At 35.6% G+C, this 22,649-nt stretch overlaps 1 protein-coding gene across 5 annotated transcripts in view; it reads left to right on the forward strand.

Annotated features, from left to right (window-relative positions):
* LOC125659115 (probable ubiquitin carboxyl-terminal hydrolase FAF-X) overlaps nucleotides 1-21,909 on the forward strand; it is a 52,052-nt gene extending 30,143 nt beyond the window's left edge. For all 5 annotated transcript variants that reach the window (XM_048890665.2, XM_048890668.2, XM_048890667.2 and 2 more), the window contains 25 exons: nucleotides 150-296; nucleotides 1,063-1,273; nucleotides 1,616-1,734; nucleotides 3,136-3,237; nucleotides 4,286-4,467; nucleotides 4,575-4,748; nucleotides 6,072-6,213; nucleotides 6,873-7,050; nucleotides 7,485-7,605; nucleotides 9,240-9,312; nucleotides 9,438-9,502; nucleotides 10,048-10,160; nucleotides 11,149-11,318; nucleotides 11,439-11,530; nucleotides 11,640-11,781; nucleotides 13,113-13,206; nucleotides 13,316-13,470; nucleotides 13,555-13,725; nucleotides 14,033-14,197; nucleotides 14,295-14,354; nucleotides 14,470-14,578; nucleotides 14,984-15,092; nucleotides 16,024-16,194; nucleotides 17,878-17,947; nucleotides 19,419-21,909. In XM_048890665.2, coding sequence (XP_048746622.2) covers nucleotides 150-296; nucleotides 1,063-1,273; nucleotides 1,616-1,734; nucleotides 3,136-3,237; nucleotides 4,286-4,467; nucleotides 4,575-4,748; nucleotides 6,072-6,213; nucleotides 6,873-7,050; nucleotides 7,485-7,605; nucleotides 9,240-9,312; nucleotides 9,438-9,502; nucleotides 10,048-10,160; nucleotides 11,149-11,318; nucleotides 11,439-11,530; nucleotides 11,640-11,781; nucleotides 13,113-13,206; nucleotides 13,316-13,470; nucleotides 13,555-13,725; nucleotides 14,033-14,197; nucleotides 14,295-14,354; nucleotides 14,470-14,578; nucleotides 14,984-15,092; nucleotides 16,024-16,194; nucleotides 17,878-17,947; nucleotides 19,419-19,730 — 3,447 coding nt within the window. In that variant the 3' untranslated portion in view covers nucleotides 19,731-21,909. The remainder of the gene's footprint in view (nucleotides 1-149; nucleotides 297-1,062; nucleotides 1,274-1,615; nucleotides 1,735-3,135; nucleotides 3,238-4,285; nucleotides 4,468-4,574; nucleotides 4,749-6,071; nucleotides 6,214-6,872; nucleotides 7,051-7,484; nucleotides 7,606-9,239; nucleotides 9,313-9,437; nucleotides 9,503-10,047; nucleotides 10,161-11,148; nucleotides 11,319-11,438; nucleotides 11,531-11,639; nucleotides 11,782-13,112; nucleotides 13,207-13,315; nucleotides 13,471-13,554; nucleotides 13,726-14,032; nucleotides 14,198-14,294; nucleotides 14,355-14,469; nucleotides 14,579-14,983; nucleotides 15,093-16,023; nucleotides 16,195-17,877; nucleotides 17,948-19,418) is intronic.
* Nucleotides 21,910-22,649: the final 740 nt, after the last annotated feature.

Raw genomic sequence — 22,649 nt, forward strand, 5'->3', positions numbered from 1 at the left:
TCTCATATGATCTTAAGGTCCCTTGAATGTTGAGTTATGGTATTGAAACATTTCATGGTACTATATGTATTTTTATTTGTTATTGAATTGTCTCAGGAAGTTTGTAAATCTAAAGGCTGAGCATTATACTCTGAGATGAATATTTTCAGGATCACGTTATTAACTCAGAGGAAGTGATAGTAGAGGATGCGCTGTTAGAAGGGCACCTGGGAATTACTCGTGAATTGTTAGCATTCCAGTCACCGGAAAAGAAGTTTCACATCGGGTCTGAAAAGGGAGGATCCAATCTCATAAAGGTACGCAATACACTGGAGAATTTATTGTCAATTGATATGATTGAAGCTTTTACAATTATATATTCACTACACAGCATTCTTGTGTCTCTTGTGAACAAGTTTATAGAAGAAGGACTTTGACATTAACAGCTAATACATGTACAGGTGTATGTGCAGTAATGTAGGATCTTCTACTAAGAAGACTTGAGATTTACTAATACTTATGGTCCTATACAAACACGTCAAGTATTAATCAGCTGATCACAGATTATTGTTTATTCCAAAGGAGCCCTGTGGCTCATAGGTGCACATTGTGCATTACAGGCAAATGGCAGAGGATTCAGAAATACAACAATATGTAAAAATATAATTATCAAAAGAAAAAAGTTTGGACAGAAATTTCAGTAACCAAAATTGAAACGTCATTAATGACAGTTTAATACATGTGACAAATTAGTGCGTTTCTTTGTTTTGTAGCCTTCAAATACTGAAAAAGCTTATTGGAAGAAAAAAATATTCTTATTGACTGGGTTATGTATAGATGCATGTATAATCCAGTCAATCAAAATAATTGGTTGTCAGGCTTCCGTTTCCTTGAGAAATGACCTTAATCATTTTTAATTTGAAGACATTTTTTTTTATGATCGGTTGTAGAATTCTCCTGGCCATTTCAGGAAATAATAACGTGTGAGGCAAATGTAGCTCATTGTTAAATGCTTTTCTTTTTTATCAGATATTCTTTAATATTGCATTTGAGTTATGTAGCTTTATATTCTGATTCCTATAGGAACTGGTAGAAGATTTTCTCTTTCCTGCATCAAAGATAGTTTTACAGAGCAGAAAGACAGGTGGTGAATTTCCGTTAGTGACCGCTGTTCCTGTGTGTGCCATGCCCCCGACTGTGATAGCTGCCTTTGATCTTTTAGTTGCACTCTGTACAAATTGTGTGCCAAACTTAAAGTGTGTAGCTCACATGCTGTTAGAGATGTTTTATCATGGTAAGTTGAAGTAAAGATTCCATTTTGCTTTACAGAGTTTCTTTTATTTACTTTATCGTTGGGCCATATACACCCTCCCCCAATATTTTCTTCAGTAAGGCCATAGTATCATTGATATTGAAACATCCTTAAGTTCTATAGATATCGAGTTTGTTTAAGTCATGATCCCATGGGACTAGGATGGGGTCATAATATGGGTAAAAAAAATTATGGAAATAAAAAGGATCAAATATCTTTTAAAAATGTTCTGATGAAGAACAGAGCCTGGGGGTCTTTTCCTTTTTTGTTTTTCTTGTTTTTTAAAGTTTGAAATAAAAGAACTGTTATGTATATTATATACAGGTGAGCCCCCGTTAACTGAATGGGAATACCTACCCCCAGTTGGTCCTAGGCCACTGAAAGGTTTTGTGGGCTTGAAAAATGCAGGAGCAACATGTTACATGAATTCAGTGTTACAACAAGTAAGTATCGTATTAGATCAAAGACTATTTTACATGTTCCTCCCAAAAAAGTTTGTCTATGTAATCTTTGCCCAAAGTGGATACCAAGACCACCTAGATGTAAATCTTGCTTATCATACAAACAGCAGGAGTATGTACTTTTTCCCAAGCCACCCATGCCAAACCATGATGAAATTCACACTGCTGGTGTTCACATTGAATCTGCATTGATTGACCTGTAATGCGCAAATATCTCTACGAAAAAAAAAAGCTCAGTTTAAACCTTGACTCTTAAGGCAATGTTGCATATTTTTACATTTTTTTTTTTTAAGATTAAAAGAGCTGCAGTTCATCAAAATTGTATTTAAACATGTGCTGTAGAATCCCTTACTTAGGATCAAATTGTCTTGGTTTAAGGATAATAAGCTTGTTGGTGGGAAGTTGCTGTGTTTTCTTGTAGTCTCTAATGTTTATTGAGTATTTGAATGAGGGAGTTAATGCCTCTACCACAAAAAGATGATTAAACCCACATGAGAATTAAGTGATTGTACGGCATAGTCTTTCTGGACCACTACCATCAGCAGCCACTCCCAGATTTGACTGATCACCTTTAATATTAAGATCTGAAGTTCTTTTGTGCCATTTTCATATTGAATGCTTTAATTTTTCCTCTCGCATTACACAGCGTAGTGAGTCAGCTTTTTAGCTCACCTGAGCTTAAAACTCAAGTGAGCTTTCCTGATCACCACCATCTGTCCATCTGTAAACTTTACTGATCACCCATTGTCAGTCTGTCCGTCCATCCAGCTGTCTGTAAACATTTTTACATTTTCTACTCCTCCAGAACCACTGGGCCAAATCTTTTTCTCAAGAACCACTGGGCTAGAAAAGTTTACATTTACTGAGAGCTTCCTGTCATAGTGCAGATTCAAGTTTTGATAAAATCATGGCCCCTGGGGGCAGAGTTTTCCATGTAAATATATTGGGAAAATCTTTAGATATCATCTTCTCAAGAATCATGGGGCCGAAGAAATTTACATGAAAGCTTCCTGACATAGTGCAGATTCAAGTTTGTAAAAATCATGGCCCCTAGGGGTAGGATGGGACCACAATAGGGATCAAAGTTTTAGATGCGAATATATAGGTAAAATCTTTAAATATGGGCCACAGTGACTCAGGTGAGGGATGTGGCCCATGGACCTCTTGTTTTGTGAAGTTGTGTGTAGTTAGGACTTGCAATTGAGACCATAGGATTCTAGAATTCTTTATTCCCTTGCAACATTTGTCAAAGTTTATGCAAACATCATTTTAGTTTACAGTCATCCATTGATGGGGTTTGGTTTAGTGTGGTGTCATAGTATCTCTGTGATAGCAAGATGACTGAGGTAAACATGGTAGCTGATGGATCTCTGTATTTTGTAGCTCTTCATGATTGAAGAAATCCGTAATGGGATTCTGTCAGTAGAGGGAGTTGCTGAAGATGTGATTGATGAAGAGTATGGAGAAGAGAAAACAGAGAATGAAGTAAGAATTATCTATCTCAGAATTCCACATGCATGTCATGTCCATAATATAAGATAATATGATTTTATTCTTAAATACAAAAGAAATTCTCAATTTGACATTAAAATGTCACTACAATTGCCTGGATCATCTACACCAGTCTCTACTCTATCAAAATATTGGACACTATACAAACGTTATCTAAAAGGTGTCTAATTCATCAAAGCACAAACAGGATCCTCACGGACATCGATTATTATCCCCTCGCAACGAAGTGGCAGGTGATATCGTTACTTCCCCAATATGTTTGAGTTTGCCTGCACATATCAGGAAAAATGTGTTGGACACCACATAAAGGATATCGTTTAGATTTTGATCTAAAGGTCAAAGTAATTCAATACACAGTCACAGTATTTAATCATATGATGAACACTATACATAACATACCATTTCAGTCTTACACTCACTACAGGGGTGACAGATAGAAGGAACAAGATCCCTATCTGTTTTGGGGTCAAAAGTTCATAGAGTCGTAATTAGGACATCCAGAGAAGTATCCACATAATGTACATTTCACATTTACTTACATACTTGCTTCAGAGAAGGCCTAATGAGAAAAATGGATAATGTGAAGGGGAGGTTGTGATGTACACATCATGACCAACGGTAATTATAAAGGAGAATTTTTACTTCGCGGAGGAAATTTACACAGATTTCGCGGTAACTTGATAAGCGCTTAAATTTCCTCCATGTGTACAGTTATAAGCACTTGACATAATATATATCATATTCAGTTACCACGTATCCCCCCCCCCCCCCCCCCCCCCAACCGCGTAACGTTGGATGTTTGAAAATGTGTACTCAACCCCCAGCATAAATAACCACTCTTACAGTACCTTGATATTTCAATTTTTCATGTTGTAAGTGGCACTCAGAGGGACCAGTTGTTTCAGAAAGACATGAACTCCGACTATTCATAATGTCATTTATAATACCTTACATTTCACCCACTCACTGGATATACATTAAAAGGGTTAAATCATGGCTTTATTGAATCTTGACGTTTCAGTCCAATGTTGACATGGGTGAGGAGGAAAGAAAAGATGAAGAGAAGCCTGTGGCTATCAACAGAGATGAGGAGAGGAAGGAGTACAATCTCGGGGTTCTCAAGAGGATACAGCTCATCTTTGGTCATCTAGCGTCAAGCAAACTTCAGTACTATGTGCCAAAGGGGTTTTGGAAACATTTTAAGTAAGAAATCAGTTATTCTCTGTGTTTGATGTTTTGTATGATGTATTATCTTGCAGTTTGGTATCTCAATATACGTGACAAATCAATATTTCCTTCTTTTTATACAGGTTATGGGGAGAACCTGTCAATTTAAGGGAACAGCATGATGCACTAGAGTTTTTCAACAGTTTAGTAGATAGTTTGGATGAGTCGTTAAAAGCTCTGGGACAACCACCAGTCCTGTCAAAGGTCATGGGAGGATCATTTGCAGACCAGAAAATTTGCAAAGATTGTCCTCACAGGTAATGATGATGAAGGAAGTGGGTATCCCCCACTTGTTAAGTGAATCATTTATTCCTTCTGATGGTATTTCCCTAAAGACTTTAAGCAAAGGGACTGCTGATTTGAGATGTTATCTCCCTTTGATGTCAGCACCTTATTGGGATGCAGAGAAAACAACATTTTGTTATGATACTGCATTTAGGAAAAGATATTTTTTGGTATGGCAGTATGCCACAATTCTCCTGGGAAAACAGCATGTTCAAGAAGTGTTTTAGCTATTTCAACTCCCTCTAAGTATTTGAACTGTTACAGAAGTTTGAGGAATATATTGCCTTAAGGAGGAGAGTGTATCATATTAGTTGTTTGGGTTATTTGGAATCACTTTTGGAAAAAAACAACAACAAAAAACAACAAACAGCTGATTTATTCATGAATAAAGAACTGAAATGTTTTGATTAATGAAAAAAAAGTCTACCACTAAATGGAGCTAAATTTCAGTATCTCAGACATCAATATTTTCGTCAGATATCACAGATATGTTCTAGTGAACCCACTATCCAGCTGTTCTTCACTATAAAAATTACTATAGAAATACCTTTTGATGTCACACAATACCCCAGTTATCTCTAAGTATCATAACAGCCCCAAGTGCTAAATTTACTCGGTTTATGTCAAAGTCATCCCTATTTTCCATTTTGTTAAACATAACAGTCGAGGACTACCTCGTGTGTCTTGTTGTCAGAAATTCTCTGCTTACAAAACCCGATTCATCCAATAGTGATGGTTACATAGCTTTATTTGTAAACGCCAAGGACATATCTAATTAAAGAACAGCCGGGGTATAAACTGCACAAGTTACATTATATAAGATCAAGAGCTAGATGGATAGATTAAGGTGAATCAGTTGTCCTTATTAGTCCCCTAGCGTGTCACTATGTCAGTCTGGCAAATCAGTTTTTTGCACTTTTTTCGGCATGCTTGCAGGTATTCATTTGATGTTTGTTGGTACATTCCTTTACCATGACAAGTTACAAAGTTTGAATTTTGTTCTGGTCCATTGATTATTTGCTGAGTTATGGCCCTTGGACATAAGAAAATATGGAAGTTGAATCTGCTTTATAATACTTACAAAATGCTTGTTTTATTTAATGACTTTTCACTTCTGTAGTTTCAAAATCTGAAACAAATTTTATTGAGGAATTTTTCAGTCAGTATTTGGATTTCATTGCAGAAATTTATCTGTCCTTATGGCATACTTTTAGTTCACTTGAAATTATTTGATGTAATTGGAAATTGCTGTGAATGTGTGATAAATGTTTGGATTTTTTTTTTTAACTGTACAGGTACCAAAGAGAGGAGCCCTTCACTACACTGAATGTAGATATCCGTAATCACCAGAACCTGCTGGAGTCTCTGGAACAGTATGTTAAGGGTGACCTTCTAGAGGCTGCTAATGCTTATCATTGTGAAAAGTGCAACAAGAAGGTGAGTGTCTGCAAACAAATGTAATTAGAAAAGTTATAGGGATCCGGAAAAAATTTCACAAAGGAAAGATTTGTATTGATGATTGAAATTTTTTAGAGAGGGATGATGGGGCTTTAAATGAATACATGAATGTCTAAATTTCCTGAATTTGAACCCCAATCTTGCTTATGCGATTCTGATCTTGATCAATTAAAAATCAATCAGTGTACTTAAAACAATTTGAGGATCATACAGCTGCAGTGATTGACTGTGACATCACCAGGCTCATTTGTACAAAATCCAGAGCATTTGGAGACAGACTGTAAAAATTTTCATTTATCCAAATGACCACCACAACAATGGACAGGGGCCCTTGCTGAATGGAAAGCTCTCTACTGTGAAAGCATTCTCATCTTCACAACATAAGCTACAATACGTCAAATTTATTTGCAGGCATCTCCATGTAGTGTAGATTCATTTCTTGTCAAACTGGGGGCACCAGAGTCTACAGTTGGGATGCAGAGTTTTGCATAAATTTTGATTTTGAGGACATTTAGATAATTGCCAAATTTTTCATGTGACCATGTTACTTAAAGTTATTAAGTTGTTGCATGTGTACTTAGTTCCCAGCACACCAAATAATTGAATTATCATTTTACCCAAAAAAAATTCTTTTGCAGGTTGACACGGTGAAGAGATTAGTCATTAAAAAGCTTCCCAAAGTTTTAGCAATTCAACTAAAGAGATTTGATTATGACTGGGAAAGAGAAAGTGCTATAAAGTTCAATGATTATTTCGAATTTCCGAGAGAATTTGACATGGAACCTTACACTGTACAAGGACTTGCAAAAATTGAAGGTATCAAGTTAGGGGAAAATATGCTTAGTCAAGTTTTCATGAAATAAAGATATATATTGGGAAAACATTTTATGATAAAAATTGAATATATTGGGATTATCATGCCTCTGAGAAAGAGGATGAGAGTACATATTGTTTTGGTATGCCAAGAATTTAATTTTGTTCATTGCTTTTAAACTCTGTAAGATAGAAACTTCATAATTGGTGAACTGAACTGTAAAGGTGTAAGCTACATATATGTATGTGATTGTAAAGGTCAAGGTCATTCAATAAGATAAAAAAATAATGGTAAAATTTATGATATATGAATGCTCATGCTCAGGGGTGTAGTGGATATATGTGGGCTTATTTGTTATTACAAAGGGAAATAGATATTAGGAGACATTTTGTAGATTTTAACATTGTTGTTCATTTATCTTTTTCTGATTTGTTAGGTGAAATCATAGACGATGACATAGAGAACAAAGAACAGAGCACAAAGTACAAGTTGTTTGGAGTTGTAGTACACAGTGGACAAGCCAGTGGGGGACATTACTATTCCTATATCTTTCACAGGTAAGTGAAAACAATCTAGTATGTAGAGAAGAACCCAGATGAGTGGATTGAGACTTGTGTTCTACAAATAATTATATGTCGAGGAGGGCAGATTACAGTTAATATTACTGCAAATTATTTGAGCATTGTGATTAGAAATTCTTTTTTTCTAAAATGCTGATAGTTGCTGTCCAAATCAATAACTGTTTGACGGACTATTCTTGTGTCCATATAACTATTTATTGACTATTGTTAAGGTTGATGTGGGGTTCTATCATCTGACAAAGCCAATGTTATATATCTTGGATTGATAGATTTTTGTATCAGCCACAATGGGATATAGACATTCAGAAATCTCAAGAACACACAATAGCTACAATTTTTCAAATCAGTATGACTTTTTTTAGCTCACCCGAGCTAAAGTTTGTTCAGATAATCAAGAAAAGGTAAAAATGGAGTAGGGTCATTAAAAAATCTTCTTCTCAAGAACCACTGGGCCAGAAAAGATGAAATTTATAGATAAGCTTTATTAGGTAGTGCAGATTCTAAATTGTTCAAATCATGGCCCCCGGGGGTAGGTTGGGGCCACAAGGGGGGATCAAAGTTTTACATACAAATATATAGGAAAAATCTTTAAAAATCTTCTTCTCAAGAACCACTGAGCCAGAAAAGCTGATATTTACATGAAAGCTTTCTGACATAGTGTAGATTCAAGTTTGCAAAAATCATGGCCTCCAGGGGTAGGTTAGGGCCATAATAGGGACTAAGATTTCACATGCAAATATATATGGAAAGTCTTCAGATATGGGCCAAGGTGACTCAGGTGAGCGATGTGGCCCATGGGCCTCTTGTTTAATTATTGCATATCATGTCACCATTGGTTTGATCAGAGTTCAGAATTTTACTAATCTGTGCACTTCGATGAGTGCTGTCGTAGGGAGCATCCATAGTTGAAACATGTAGAGATGAAAAGAACAGTGATATAATTACTATAAAGAATACAAAATTTAGAGTAGGGCAAACAGGGACACCTGACACACACCACATTACTGAACAAACTTAACCACTCATTCATACAATCTTGCACACTTGTACTCGTTTGGCTATGCACACCAGTAGGATTTAAGAATAGCACTCACTGCAAAACAACTTTATAAATAGCATCTGTGACATATATATGTGTAACCGCACATTGGAGTTGTGGAGATCATCAAAACATGAAAAACTGTGTTACATTGTCTAGTTGTGCCTGTTACTTGGTTACACGTAAACTGTATTATAATTCTTAAAGGAAACAGGAAATTCTGTTGGGTTGATGGGGTTTTTTCCAATGAAATTATGACATGAATCCATTTGTTGTGCTCTAAATTATTCTTTTAAGTGCTAGGATTTTATGGGAGCTTTGACTTATATGTCCTCCCTTTCCCAGTGGCTTTGTTTTGGTGTTTTGAATAGGAGGATTTACTATCAGACTCCTAGTCACCAATGATCTTCTGTCTTACTGAAGATGGCAGTTATAGAAAAATCCACTTGTTGCATCTTCCTACAATTAATGCCTTGTTTGGTATTTGTGTGACTATTCATTTTTATGTGCCTGTTGTTAATGAATTTTTGGAGTTAATGCTTATATTATCCATGATGATTTTGATTTGTAGAGAGGACAATCAACCCAAGTGGTACAAGTTTGATGATGGTGATGTTACAGAATGTAAAATGGAAGATGATGAGGTTTGTTTACTTTTCACAAGCAGCTGAAAATTCTGGGTTGTTTTTTGTTGTTGTTATTTTGTGCTTGTGAAGAGAAGTGACTTCTGTGAAATCAGATTATTATAAAGAGCTCACTCTATTAACAGGAGATGAAAAACCAGTGTTTTGGAGGAGAATACCTCGGAGAAGTGTTTGATCACATGCTGAAAAGGTACAGTAGTCTCGGAATAGTTTTCGATTAAAGACAATTACCCAAAAGTAATGGGGGGGGGGGGGGGGGGGGGGGGGGGGGGGTGATACATATACACATCATGAACATGAAAAAATTAACTACAGTAAAGAATGAATGTTCAAAATTGAAATTAAGCATATGTATGTTAACCTCTGAGACTTTCTTAGATGGTGAGTTCCTTCTTTCATTTAGAGGAAGAATTATATTATTAATGCATGGTGGTTTTAGGATCATGAGCAGATCAAATACAGTAAAGTATATATATGGTATATTAAAAGAGACTTGCAGTATGATTATTGATACTATATATGATGGAAATTATAGGGAAAACATGTCATGATTTGGTATATAACTTGGAATGCTACCCTCCATTAATAAACTAATGTAAACAGAAATTTGCAGCTAAATTCAAGATTTTTATAAACTGGGACATTTAGAGGGAGAAGAATGCTTTGGCAGGAGATTAACTTGTTAACTTGAAACTAATTATGTTTAAATATCAAGTATTTTAATTTTGCATGCAGAATGGCATACAGACGACAAAAGAGATGGTGGAATGCATACATACTTTTCTACGAGCGACAGGATGAGAGAGACGAGAAGGATATCTACAAAACCCTCCAGGACTTATCGATAGGTATGGGAAACGTAGAGATCAAAGTTTGATGATGACTAAAATCAGCCCTTGAGAATGTGATTTATTATATACCCATCAATGTATCATTCTTTGATACTGTGGATTTCACAGCGTGTGATCCGGTTTTCCGGATCACCACACTGTGGTTTTCTGATTCCGTATCAGTATCCTCTGAAACTGATGCCGTCACAATGACGTTACAATGTATCCACGCTACGTTATTTGTGGAAAATATTGACTGCGTCATAACAAAACTGCGTACACAAAATAGAATTTCATGGTATGTCTGTGTTTTAAATAATTTGGATTACATTTATTATCTTATAAATGTGGATTTAAAATACATAAGGGGGTATATAATAAATTTATCATTACTACAGTAACTTGATCTGAAGAGTTGGATCACGTCTCGTTGACAGGCGCGGATCATCAGATCAAACTCGACGCTTCGCGTCTCGTGTGATCTGATGATCCTCGCCTGTCAACTCGACGTGATCCGACTCTTCGGATCAAGTTTCTGTAGTAATAATATATATGTATTCTAATGTGCAAGTTTCAAGATGCATCAGAGTTATTTCCCTTTAAAGAACTCTTGTACACAGCAAGTCATGAAACAGTTTGTTTACATGCGAGATGTTGAACAATTGCCCGTCATTACGATTACTTGTTGAAGGAATCTCTTGAAGCATACTTACTAATGAAATTTCATTGTTGAAAGAATAATTTTCATCTATTTCCACATACAAATACAATTATTTTTTACAAATTGAAACTTTCATTTGCATGTTACTGATTTTTAACAGTATTTGGAATGGAAGCACAAATGCTGTATGCTATCAGTAAAATAACTATATGAAATTAAGAGGAATCGGGGGGGGGGGGGGGGGGGGGGGGGGGTTAAAAAAACCAGGGGTAGTAGGTTTATTAGATAGCACATTGTTCCAAACCTGCATTTATATGTACATGTGTATTGTGCATTTTTTTTCAGTAAACAAGCCTTCCCAAATTAAAATGCCAAGCTGTATAGAAAAGTGTGTACGGAAGCAGAACATCATGTTTATGCATGAGAGGAGTCAGTTCTGCCCCGAGTACTTTCAATTTATGAAAAAATTACTCAACTGTAATCCAGTGTTTACTCACGGAACACAGGATAAACTTGTAAGTTTCATATTGTTTGTGTTTCTTTAAAATACATGTATTAGGTTTTGTACTTGTGACACAAGATTTTCAGAAATTAATATTAACAGTTACTTATGTACATAAATTTTGCTATTTTAGTCACAAGATATGGAGAATCTAGCAATGATAAGCACAGAGCTGGCATCGAAGTTCCTGTTCAGTGTGGGATTTCACACCAAAAAAACCTTAAGGTACCTACAAGCACATGCTAGATTTCTGTTTGTATATAAAACATGATTAATATTGGTATTAATTTTGTGATTATGATAAGTATGGTATGATTATTTTCGTGTGTTGTAGGGGTGCAGCGAATGAGTGGTATGAAGCGTTAAACTGTCACCTAAGGTCCAGTAAAAAGGTCAGGAATTGGTTTGCGCATAATGTGTTGTTCTCCCACACGAACCGATTTGCAGAGTATTTACTGGAGTGCCCTTCATCAGAGGTAAGCAAGAAAGATGTGTACATAGTACAGGGCTACCTCATTTTAGTGTAAATTTTTGTTCTGTAGCAACTTTGTCAGGGATGGGTTCAGTTAATTTATAATGTAATTCAATACTTTCTATTACAATGCAATTACAGTTTATCACAAATGTAATTGATAACTAATTGATTGTCTTAAATTAATGAAATACTTTTTAATTACTAGGAAATTTAGTTTTAAACTTGCTCCCTGTAAGACAGCATACTTGTACATGTAAAGATTTTAGTGTACAATAACAAACAGCTTGTCACGAGTATCTTATAAACTTGAATTAAGTTTTATCAATCATAAGATTTTAAATAGTCCCACCACTCAGATGACATCTTCTTGCATTTGACTTAAAAATCTCAGGAACATAAAATTTTCCCACTATGCTAGAATGTATGCTTAAAGCTGTACCTTAAATTTTCTAATCAAATGTTGTCACATGTTCTCTTAGATATTGATTCCTGGGTAGACACATGTATTCACACTTCAACTAAATATCCCCGGGTTGAAAATTCTGGACATTTCAAAACAAACCTCTCAATTAAATGTCAAAGCTTAAAGCAGTATTTAATGACAGGGGTACACCATAGAGTTATTTTCGAGATTATTATCTTTTGAAGTAAGTCTATACTGAGCAAGTACAATATCTAGACTTGTACATTAGCAATTAAAAATGAAAATACACTGCACAATAAAACAAAAACAAAAATTGTTAAAAATATTTTGCACACAACATGAAGAGGAATTAACACATTGGGTTAGTTAGTCCATAGTGTTGTGATTTTTGCAGACATTTTATCAAAAACTGGTGGTGGGAAGTTTGAATTGTTATAACTATTGGATTTAGAAAATTTTAAGGTTGTAATGGGTGTAGTTTATTTCCTACTGTATGAAGTAAAAATGGGATCAAGGATAATGTTTTTCAATTCATAATTATTTTATTTACAATGAATTCCTTTTCCTATCAGTATTTTTATTTTTAGCATGATAAAGGGCATATAATTTAAAAGAATGTAATTGAAAAGTAATTACAATTGCACACATTTTTAGATGTGTATTTGAATACATTTAATTACTTGTAAATGAAAATAAACTCATTACAAATACATGTACATTCAATTTCATTGAAAGAAAGTACTTCATTACAGACAATTACAGTTGCTGATTTCAATTAGCTCATCCCTGAGCTTTGAATTGTAGCAAGGGTAGATTTATCATTAGATTTGTGTTCATAGCCAATGCATGTACTAGTGCAAATATGAGATATTAAAAATTTATTCAATTATATTCAATATTTATTACAGGTTAGGAATGCCTTTTCAAAGATCATTGTTTGTTTAGCACATTTTGCCCTGAAGGATGGACCGTGTCCGCCACCTCTGGTTCAAGGTCTCTATGGTAGGAAAAACAAGTCTTTCATATGCTATAAAAAGTCTATAGTGTATTGGAAATTTAAGTGAGGTTGTTACTGTTTAGGAAGATAGTATATCTGTGTAATTTTCTGCAGGTCCAGGACAGCAAGCAGATCCCAATGCGACACTGAGTGACCACTTACTGCTAGCCGTCCTGCAGTTACTGAGGAAGGAAGTATCCGACCATGGTCGCCATCTACAGCAGTACTTCCACCTCTTCCTCATGTATGCCAATCTTGGGGAACAGGAGGTCAGTGTCAGCTGTCAGATTTACGTGTGTCTCTGTTGTAAGAATTCTTGATTCTACTGAGAGTGTTTTCCTTTTGTGTTACAGAAAGTACAGCTGCTGAAGCTGAATGTGCCGTCCTTGTTTATGCTGGTAGCATTAGATGAGGGTCCTGGACCTCCCATAAAATACCAGTATGCTGAGCTGAATCGACTGTATTCTGTAGTCTCAGTTCTGGTGCGATGCTGTGATGTTTCATCCCGATGTCTTTCATCGAATGTAAGATTTTGCATAATTACTGCAATGGATTGGTTTAGGTCAGCAAGACTGACACTTTTGCCAAATTGAAAGACTTGATACTTTGTTGTGGATGCGCAGGTGACCATTAAGGCCTTGCCTTTTGTGTATCCAGTTTTTTAACACATTATGAAAGATGAGCAAAAATTAATGGGTGTTTGGCATTGGAATCCAGATTGTTACTAAAACATCGACTAGTCTTAAAAATATCCAAAAATCCTCTCATTAATCTAATTTGTAATTGTATGACATAATTAACTGCAGTTAATTAAGATACGTGAATTTATAGCAAGGGGATCCTCCTAAATCAAACCCATACGGAGATCCCTCAATTAGCCAGCCTCTGATGCCGCTCCAGCCCCAAGTGGCAGATCTTCTGTACGGCAAAACAGGATATGTCAAGAAGCTGATAGAAGATTGCAACAATTCTGAGGACACTTGTAAACTTTTAAGGGTAAGTCAAAGTTCAGTCTGAATAAATTCTGAGTGTTTGAATACTAGAGATATACAGCTTTATGTGATGTGAGAATTGTATTGTGCTTGTATTACAGTTCTGTAGCTGGGAAAATCCTCATTTCTCATCCACTGTTCTGAGCGAACTCCTATGGCAGGTAAGTAGAATATTATTGATATATTTGAATTTGGTAACTTGAGCATTGTGATGCATAAGAATGTTGATTGCAAATTTTAGTCTAGAGGAAGTTTTTTCTGAATTCTTTTTTTCAGGTGGCCTATTCTTACACCTATGAGTTAAGACCTTACTTAGATCTGTTGCTGCAGATGTTGTTGTTAGAGGATTCCTGGCAGAATCACAGAATCCATAATGCTCTCAAAGGTAAGAAATATTCATTTTGTTCCCCACTTTGGCAAAGGAGAAGGAAAATGAAATATGGTTAGTGTGTCATAAAATCTTGAACCTGGTATGTAGCTTTGGATATGCTTTTACATTTGTTTTTGGCAAATGTATTTCTTGAAACAACATCTGTCCAATACTGAAAGGTACTGATGCCTCATATAAAAATTATAAGGCAGGGCCCACAGTGCCTTGAATGTGATTGTAACTTTGTTACTGTTTCACTACCAGTTACACAAGTTAAACAAAATTTGGAAATGCTTTTATGGCTTAAACTGTTCTTAATGGTGTTATCACCCAAAATTTGTTTTATTTAGTGATTTCTATGGAGAAATGTGAAGTTTTATATAAGAAACTTAACATGATGTGAATTCTTATGAATTGTAGGAATACCGGATGATAGAGATGGTTTGTTTGATACCATTCAACGATCCAAAAATCACTATCAGAAGCGAGCCTACCAATGTATCAAAATGATGGTGTCTTTATTTACTCTGTAAGTAAAACAAAGTGCAGTGTCTGTTTTTTTATGTGTCGAGCTTTGCTTGATAGTCTTTTAACGATGATGCAGGCTTTACCTCAGTACTGCCAAAATCTGAAGTGTTGAAACAAATTGATACTTTCTTGTGTACATAGCAGCTTAAAAAAATTTCCTTTATTATTGAATCTCGCAAAGCTGACCTCTTTGGCATTGTTGATGAACTAATACAGAACATTGGTTTTGCTAAATATTTCAATCTTTCAAAAGTGTATTCACTTATAGGACTATTTTATGGTAATGATTTCATAGGAATATGGTAGTTTAATTGCATTTTGGTTGAGATGAATTTACAAGCTTTGTGTTTTCAATATACAGTGTACATGTATTATTCATGTATACATGTATATCATATACATGTATTAAGCATTAAAATTGTATGATAAAATGCAAACATTGTAAAATTCTTTTCAAAATAAGTGTATTTTTTCCAAGAATCTCAATGCAACTCCGTTGTTATTTTCAATTTCATTAAAATGATATAGAACTGGAATTATGACATCACAAACAATGTTTTGCCAATATTTTCGGTACTCTGACAAAATGGCTCTTTCTCATGCAGTTTTTCTTCAAAAACCACGAGCACAGGCTTTGACAAACTTCATATTCATCTATCCAATGCATATACATGTATATGATTGAAAAATTATGTATGTCTAAAGTTGCACTCTGTTTTCTGAAAGAAAAGTGTTTACAAAAGTGAGGTTTTTAACTAAATTTCATTAGCATATAGAAATTACTTTTTTTATTCCAGTTGACCGTAAATATCAGAAACGTGGAATTGTTTTGAATATGATCTCTTTAATGAAATAAAGAAGATTAAGTCTTCTTTTAAAGCTTTTATATGGGCCTGGAACAGCAGTAATCATACACCATCCTTTGTTTATAGCTGTGCACCTGCTACAGAGATGTTGCAGAGCAATGGTGATGTGAAAAGAAAATGGAGCTGGGCAGTGGAATGGTTGAATGACGAGCTGGAGCGCCGACCTTACCCGGGAAATGCCCAGTATACCTACAACAACTGGTCCCCACCAGCCCAGTCAAATGAGACTTCTAATGGGTAAGTCAACTTGTCCCCACCAGCCCAGTTTAATGAGACTTCTAATGGGTAAGTCAACTGGTCCCCACTAGTCCAGTCTAATGAGACTTCTAATGGTTAAGTCAACTGGTCCCCACTAGTCCAGTCTAATGAGACTTCTAATGGGTAAGTCAACTGTTCCTCACCAGCCCAGTCTAATGAGACTTCTAATGGGTAAGTCAACTGGTCCCCACCAGCCCAGTCTAATGAGACTTCTAATGGGTAAGTCAACTGGTCCCCACCAGCCCAGTCTAATGAGACTTCTAATGGTTAAGTCAACTGGTCCCCACCAGCCCAGTCTAATGAGATTTCTAATGGGTAAGTCAACTGGTCCTCACCAATCCAGTGTAATGAGATTTCTAATGGGTAAGTCAACTGGTCCTCACCAGTCCAGTTTAATGAGATTTCTAATGGGTAATGACAACCACTGGTACTAATGAGACTTGTAATGGATATTTACAATAAATGTTCCCTACCAGTCCAATCAGATAATCATCCTCTCTCTCTCATCCTCTCTTTCTCATTCTCTCTCATACATACTGTACATACATATACACACACACATGGTCCACCTTGCACTTTCATGTCCTTAAAGTCTAGACAAGTGTATTTATTTCAGTTCTTTTCACAACTGATTCAAGAAAACAAAGCACCAATATGATTGTCTATTTTTGTTTCATTTGCATCCAATGTTATTCTCACATCCTTGGATTGTCTAGTATTTCTGACTTGAATGTCTGCAGGGCATTGTGTCATACTCGCTCACCTTGTCTGAATATGTATGTTATACTGTCAATCGATATTTGCAAAATAAATTTTGGATTAGGCTATTTGTTTAGATCACAGATTAGTGAAAATTGAGAGATATTAGCAGCTCATATTTATTTCAAAGGTGAATCAGAAGAATTGAACTTTTCTTTTTTTTTGTTTTGTTTATGAGGACACCCAATTTTCAATTTTTTTTTAAAGATGTACACTTGCACCATCTTTTTAACACTTCCAATTTGTGTTTAATTTTTGTGCGATACCCGGGTGCCTGTTAAGGTCCATGGACCTCTTTGATGCCTAATATTTCTTTAATAAGGAATTTTAAGAAGCAGTAAGGATGAGAAAATGATAATTTAAATGTTTTGAAGCAGTACCACATATTTATTAGTCCCTTACCCCTTCCACTCCATCAGTCCCTTACCCCTTCCACTCCATCAGTCCCTTACTCCCCTTCCACTCCGTCAGTCCCTTACCCTTTCCACTCCATCTGTCCCTTACCCCTTCCACTCCATCAGTCCCTTACCCCTTCCACTCCATCTGTCAGCACCTTTTATGGCACATGATAACTTTTCTTCGGAAGATTTTCATAATTTTTATATGAACATTTTGATTAGGCAGAGGGTCTTAAGACCTCTTGCAATTTTCAGATTTATTGGCTTTGTTGTTACAGACTTATGGGACTTTAAAAAAATTATATTATAAAGATATTTATTGTGGAGCTCTTTTTGACTTGTCAGTTTTCTAGTTTACCCTAATGATATGCAAACAATTCTTAAATGCCTACATTCTCATTTTCTACCCATCTTTGCAGGAATTTCATCTAAAAGTATCCTGCCTCAGTTTGTCTTGATATTTACAACAAAGAGGTATTATAATGATATGCTTTCTATTTTCCAGCTATTTCTTGGAGAGGTCTCACAGTGCTAGAGTGACCTTGTCAAAAGCCTATGAACTTTGTCCAGATGAGGTAAGGATTATTCCATTTAAGATTTCCTTGGGAGAGGGGAGTGCCAATTTTCAGGTTACATAAGTTGGAAACTCGAGCAACATTTTCTGATAGAATGTTTTTTTTCTATCAATTGTCTGTTGTCTTAAAAAAATTTCACATTGTTGTTTCCTTCTCTAGAACCATGAGATTTCATTATGTCAGATTAGTATGCAAGCATCCTGATGTAGTGTAGATTCCTGTCTGTTCACACTATGATCCCTGGATCTAGGGTGGCATCACAAAGGGGATTCAAACGGATTTGTAAGAAAATTCTTTGACAATCATCTTTTCGGATATAGCTACATTAACTTTTTTTTCACCATGGCCCCAGAATGGGACCACAATAGGGATTCTAAGTTTCGAAAATTTTCTTGAAATCTGCTCAAGGACCGCAACAGTACAAATTAGTATGCAAGCATCATCTTCATGTTGTGTAGATGCATTTTTTTTTTTACACCCTGACCCAGTGATCTTGGTGGAGTAGTTTTAAATTAAAGTCCCCAGGTTGGTTGTAATTAACTGGTGACAATGACATGACAGCCAAAATAATCTTGACAACTTTATCTTGTTTACAATTTCATTTTACTGTCCATCCAGTTCAAACACAGTAAAAATACCCAGTTCCAAGAGGACAGTTTTGGATACCACATCCACTCCCAGTAATGGTGAAATTGAATTCAACCTCCATACAAAATCCACAGATTCTCAAATTTATGATACCATTCACAAGGCACTAAAACTTGAAGGACATGGTAGTCAGGACAAAGACTGGATAACACTCTGCCAAATAGGGTTTCCAAACACGTTCAGAAAAAAAGATACATTCTCTGCTAAAATATTTGGAGGCACATCTTGCTGCACACACAACTGCATCTACCCCTTCAGCTTTTGTTCATTAATGTGGTTTTCATTTTATTATTTACAAAATCATTCATTTTCCATCATAGGGTGGGAAAGGAAAATATTTCAAAAATTAATTGTTTATTTTTTTTTTTTTTTTAGAATGACTTTGTTTGATTGGGATAAATAGGTATGCAAGTACAACTGTATATATTTATTAGTTCTTTGTGACAGGAGGGGTGAAATGGAATGTGAGAGAAAACTCGGGGGACTATCTCTAGCCCTGTCCTTTTAGATATGGTCCAACGTCTTTAAAACGATTGAGATTCCCACCCTTAAATCCCATATTTTCTGTTTCCTTGTTACAAGATGAGTTCAAAGGTAAACAACAGATGGGGAAGGCAAAGGATTTTTTTAAACCCAATTTTTGAGAAATTATCATTTTACTTGTGAATCGTTCAATACAATTACAGTGGTAAGTGTTGTGGTCCATGGGCCTCTTGTTCAACATATTTTGATAATTTGCCCTATTGAAATATGGTAGTGTTGGTTTTAAATGGTCTTATCTGTTAAAAAGAAGTGCTGAACAAATTGTTTTTATTTTGTTAAGGAACCTGATGATGCTGAGCTGTCAGATGAACAAGAAACACCACCCTCGGATGAAAATCCACCTGGTTACCAAGCCAAGAAATCTCCACAACAAGGGACATCAAGCAAATCAGAAATGGGCACCAGTCAACAGAAACAAGATGGATCCACCAATCAACAGTTTCAGAACAATCATATGAACTCTTCCCATAATTCACAGCAGCCAGTTGTCCCACATGATCAGATTGTCAATCAGTTAAACAACCAGAACAACTCCCAGACAGGAGAGAATCCTGATACTGGGGAGGAGGAAAACAAGACAAACAAGGACTGAGTCCCCTCTGACAGTGTTAGAGGAGACGCTTGTCTTGTAAAGTGTACAAAGACTTAGTGTTTATGATATATTTATAAAATTTGTTAAACAGACATCATTGGACCTTGCAGAAGTGGTCATATACAACAGGTGGCCATTGATTCCTGACTGTGCATAAGAGAGCCTCTTCAAGTCATTGTGGAAACCCAAGTTGAGATTTTATGCTCGTTTTCTTGGCCAGTGTAAATCAAAGATGCATGTCTTTAGGGATTTCATTCATTTTCAGATCAAAACTCAAAAGTCCCCTTTACTGTTTGGATACATTGAATGATGGCCAAATTTTTATTTCCTGGACTTCTTGATGCTTGTGTGAAAAATTATTTTATCATTATGATATTGAGAATCTGATGGTGGAAATGGACATGAAGTGGCCTCTTAAGGAGATGGCTGCATAGACAGATTTAACTATGCTTTATTAAATTTTGAACTGTTTGATTCTTTAATTGCTTTTATTACAATTCTTTCTCCTCTTATTAAAGCATGTCACTGCCAAATAAAGGCAGAGTTTTAAGTTTGTTTTTGGATTTTTCAGTACTTCTTATCGTAACAGGATACTGAATTAACTCGCATTCATTACTGTCATGTGACAAGCAATTCTGTATTAGGAGACTGAAATCCAGCTTTTCCAAGTATAGCAGGCTATAATACAAGAAATCCAGCAACTGTTTGAAATATCTTGTTGTGTTATAGCAGCATTGTGAAAAGTGTGATGCAGACAATGTAGAGAGTTGTAAAGTCATGTCTGAATTTTTACTTTCTGTTAACCATTGATTGGATTATTGTAATACCAAGTTACCATGTGTTGGTTCAATGTTAAGAAAGTTGTATATTCAGAACTAGTTGATTGCACATGTGTTGTACAGTTGTTTATAAACAGGTTGAAATCATAAGCTGTAGATTCACTCCAGTGTATATTCCCCTCGAGATAGAAGTGGGTTTTCTCTCCTAAGATATGAAATAGTCAACCTAACTGTCAGTACTACAGAAACATTGGTAATCATATGCATCAGGAATACTATATCATTATGTGTACTTATTTTAGTGGATTTGAAATTCAGTGCAATCAGAGCTTGTGCACACAATTTGACAAAAATCATGAATTGGTCCTTCTCTGGATAAGTAAACAATTTCTCATTGTAGCACAACTATGAATTGTCACTTTTGTTTCAGCACTAAATCCTGCTATAATAAGCAGTATGTATACATCTTTGACTTGATCTGGAAGAATAAAATGCTCCGGTGTTGAAGTATTTAATTGGAGTTACCTCTCTTTTATGACTGAACACAATGTAAAATAATTGAGTTAAGTAAAGATGTGATTATTTATTTTACAGGTCAACACAACTGACTTCCATTGGAAGCATTGCAAGTCTGCAATGATTTTGCCAATTTTTTTTTGGCCATATGACATATTTATTATGCTGTCTATAGAGTGTCATTAGAAATGACATATTGTCATGGAAACTGTATAGGAAAACACAGCAATTGTGATATTTTGTATCTACAGATAGTAGCTTGACCAGTCCTGGCGTTATTTGTGTGGGTCTATAGAGAGCTCATTGTGTATGTGTTTTATTATCAGCCTTGTTTTAGGTACATCACTCAACACAATGCCATTCTTGTCATGTGTATGTGTTGACATATGAATGTGGAGTAGATAATATTGAGAGAGTACTAGATTTAGCAGGTATTAAGTAGTACTGTGCTAAAATCTTAATATTACCGAGTGTCAAAGGTATGTTTTACCTGATATTTGTTACACCACTGTTTTATGTCATTGCTGTATATAAATCTGTATATATAGAGGTCGAGTACATGTATTTTAACTTACACACTGTTCATATGTTTTGACATGTTCTTCATTGAGCCTTTTGGTAACACAATAAAATGTCAATTTTTCCCCGATTCTGTTTGCAAGTCCAGCATCATTGTTCTTGTGAATTCTTTATTGAATTTTACATGAGTTCAGTATACATGTAAAAGTATTGCAGTTCTTATCAGTTTTTCAATGAAGAAAATGTTGAATACGACCTAGGTATTTGATATTGTTGCTTAAATTATTTTTATTGTGGATACAACTTGTGTTGATGTCTTTGACATTGTTTAAACAAATTCATAATAAAATTGTTCACAGAAGACACCATATTCTTAATTTTATTTTTGGCATTGCCTTGAAGGTCTTAGGGCAAGCCTCACTGAGTTACCTTCTTTTTACTGAGAATGAATTGCAGATTGTCATGATGGCAGACTTCCGTTCAAAACACACTAAGGAAATGGATAACAGCAACAAACTCCTGGTACTTTTCAGTTTCCTTGGTAGCTAGAGGGTTGTGGTTAAATGTCCAAGCCTCCTTCCCCTTTGAAGAAAAGATCAATAACCCTGATGTAATTTGCATGCGTGAGTGCACATCCCGAATATTTTTAAGCCCCCCCCCCCCCCCCCCCCCCTTGAAAAAGGTAGCATATTAGTTTGCACCTCTCGGTCAATCATTGATAGACAAAGTGTTGTCCATTCAATATTATGAGAAATCTTTAGGCTTACTTGACAAACATGGAGTTTGGTAGCTCCTACAGGGTAGATTACCCCTTTTTATACGCCAGCATAAAAATGCGGGCGTATTATGCTATACAGTACTGCTGTTGACCGTCTGTCCCTATAACTTTGTCTTCGCAACTCTTCTTAATGAAACTTGGTACAAAGAAAGATTACAATGTGAAGCTGTGCATGGGGAATGCTGTCCAATGTTTTTAGCTCACCTGAACCTAAGGTTCAAGTGAGCTATTCTGATCACATTTTGTCCGTCTGTCTGTAAACTTTTCACATTTTCGACTTCTCCAGAACCACTGGGCCAATTTCAACCTAACTTGGCCAAAAGCATC

The sequence above is a fragment of the Ostrea edulis genome, chromosome 9, assembly GCF_947568905.1.
Source record: "Ostrea edulis chromosome 9, xbOstEdul1.1, whole genome shotgun sequence".
NCBI lineage: Eukaryota > Metazoa > Mollusca > Bivalvia > Ostreida > Ostreidae > Ostrea > Ostrea edulis.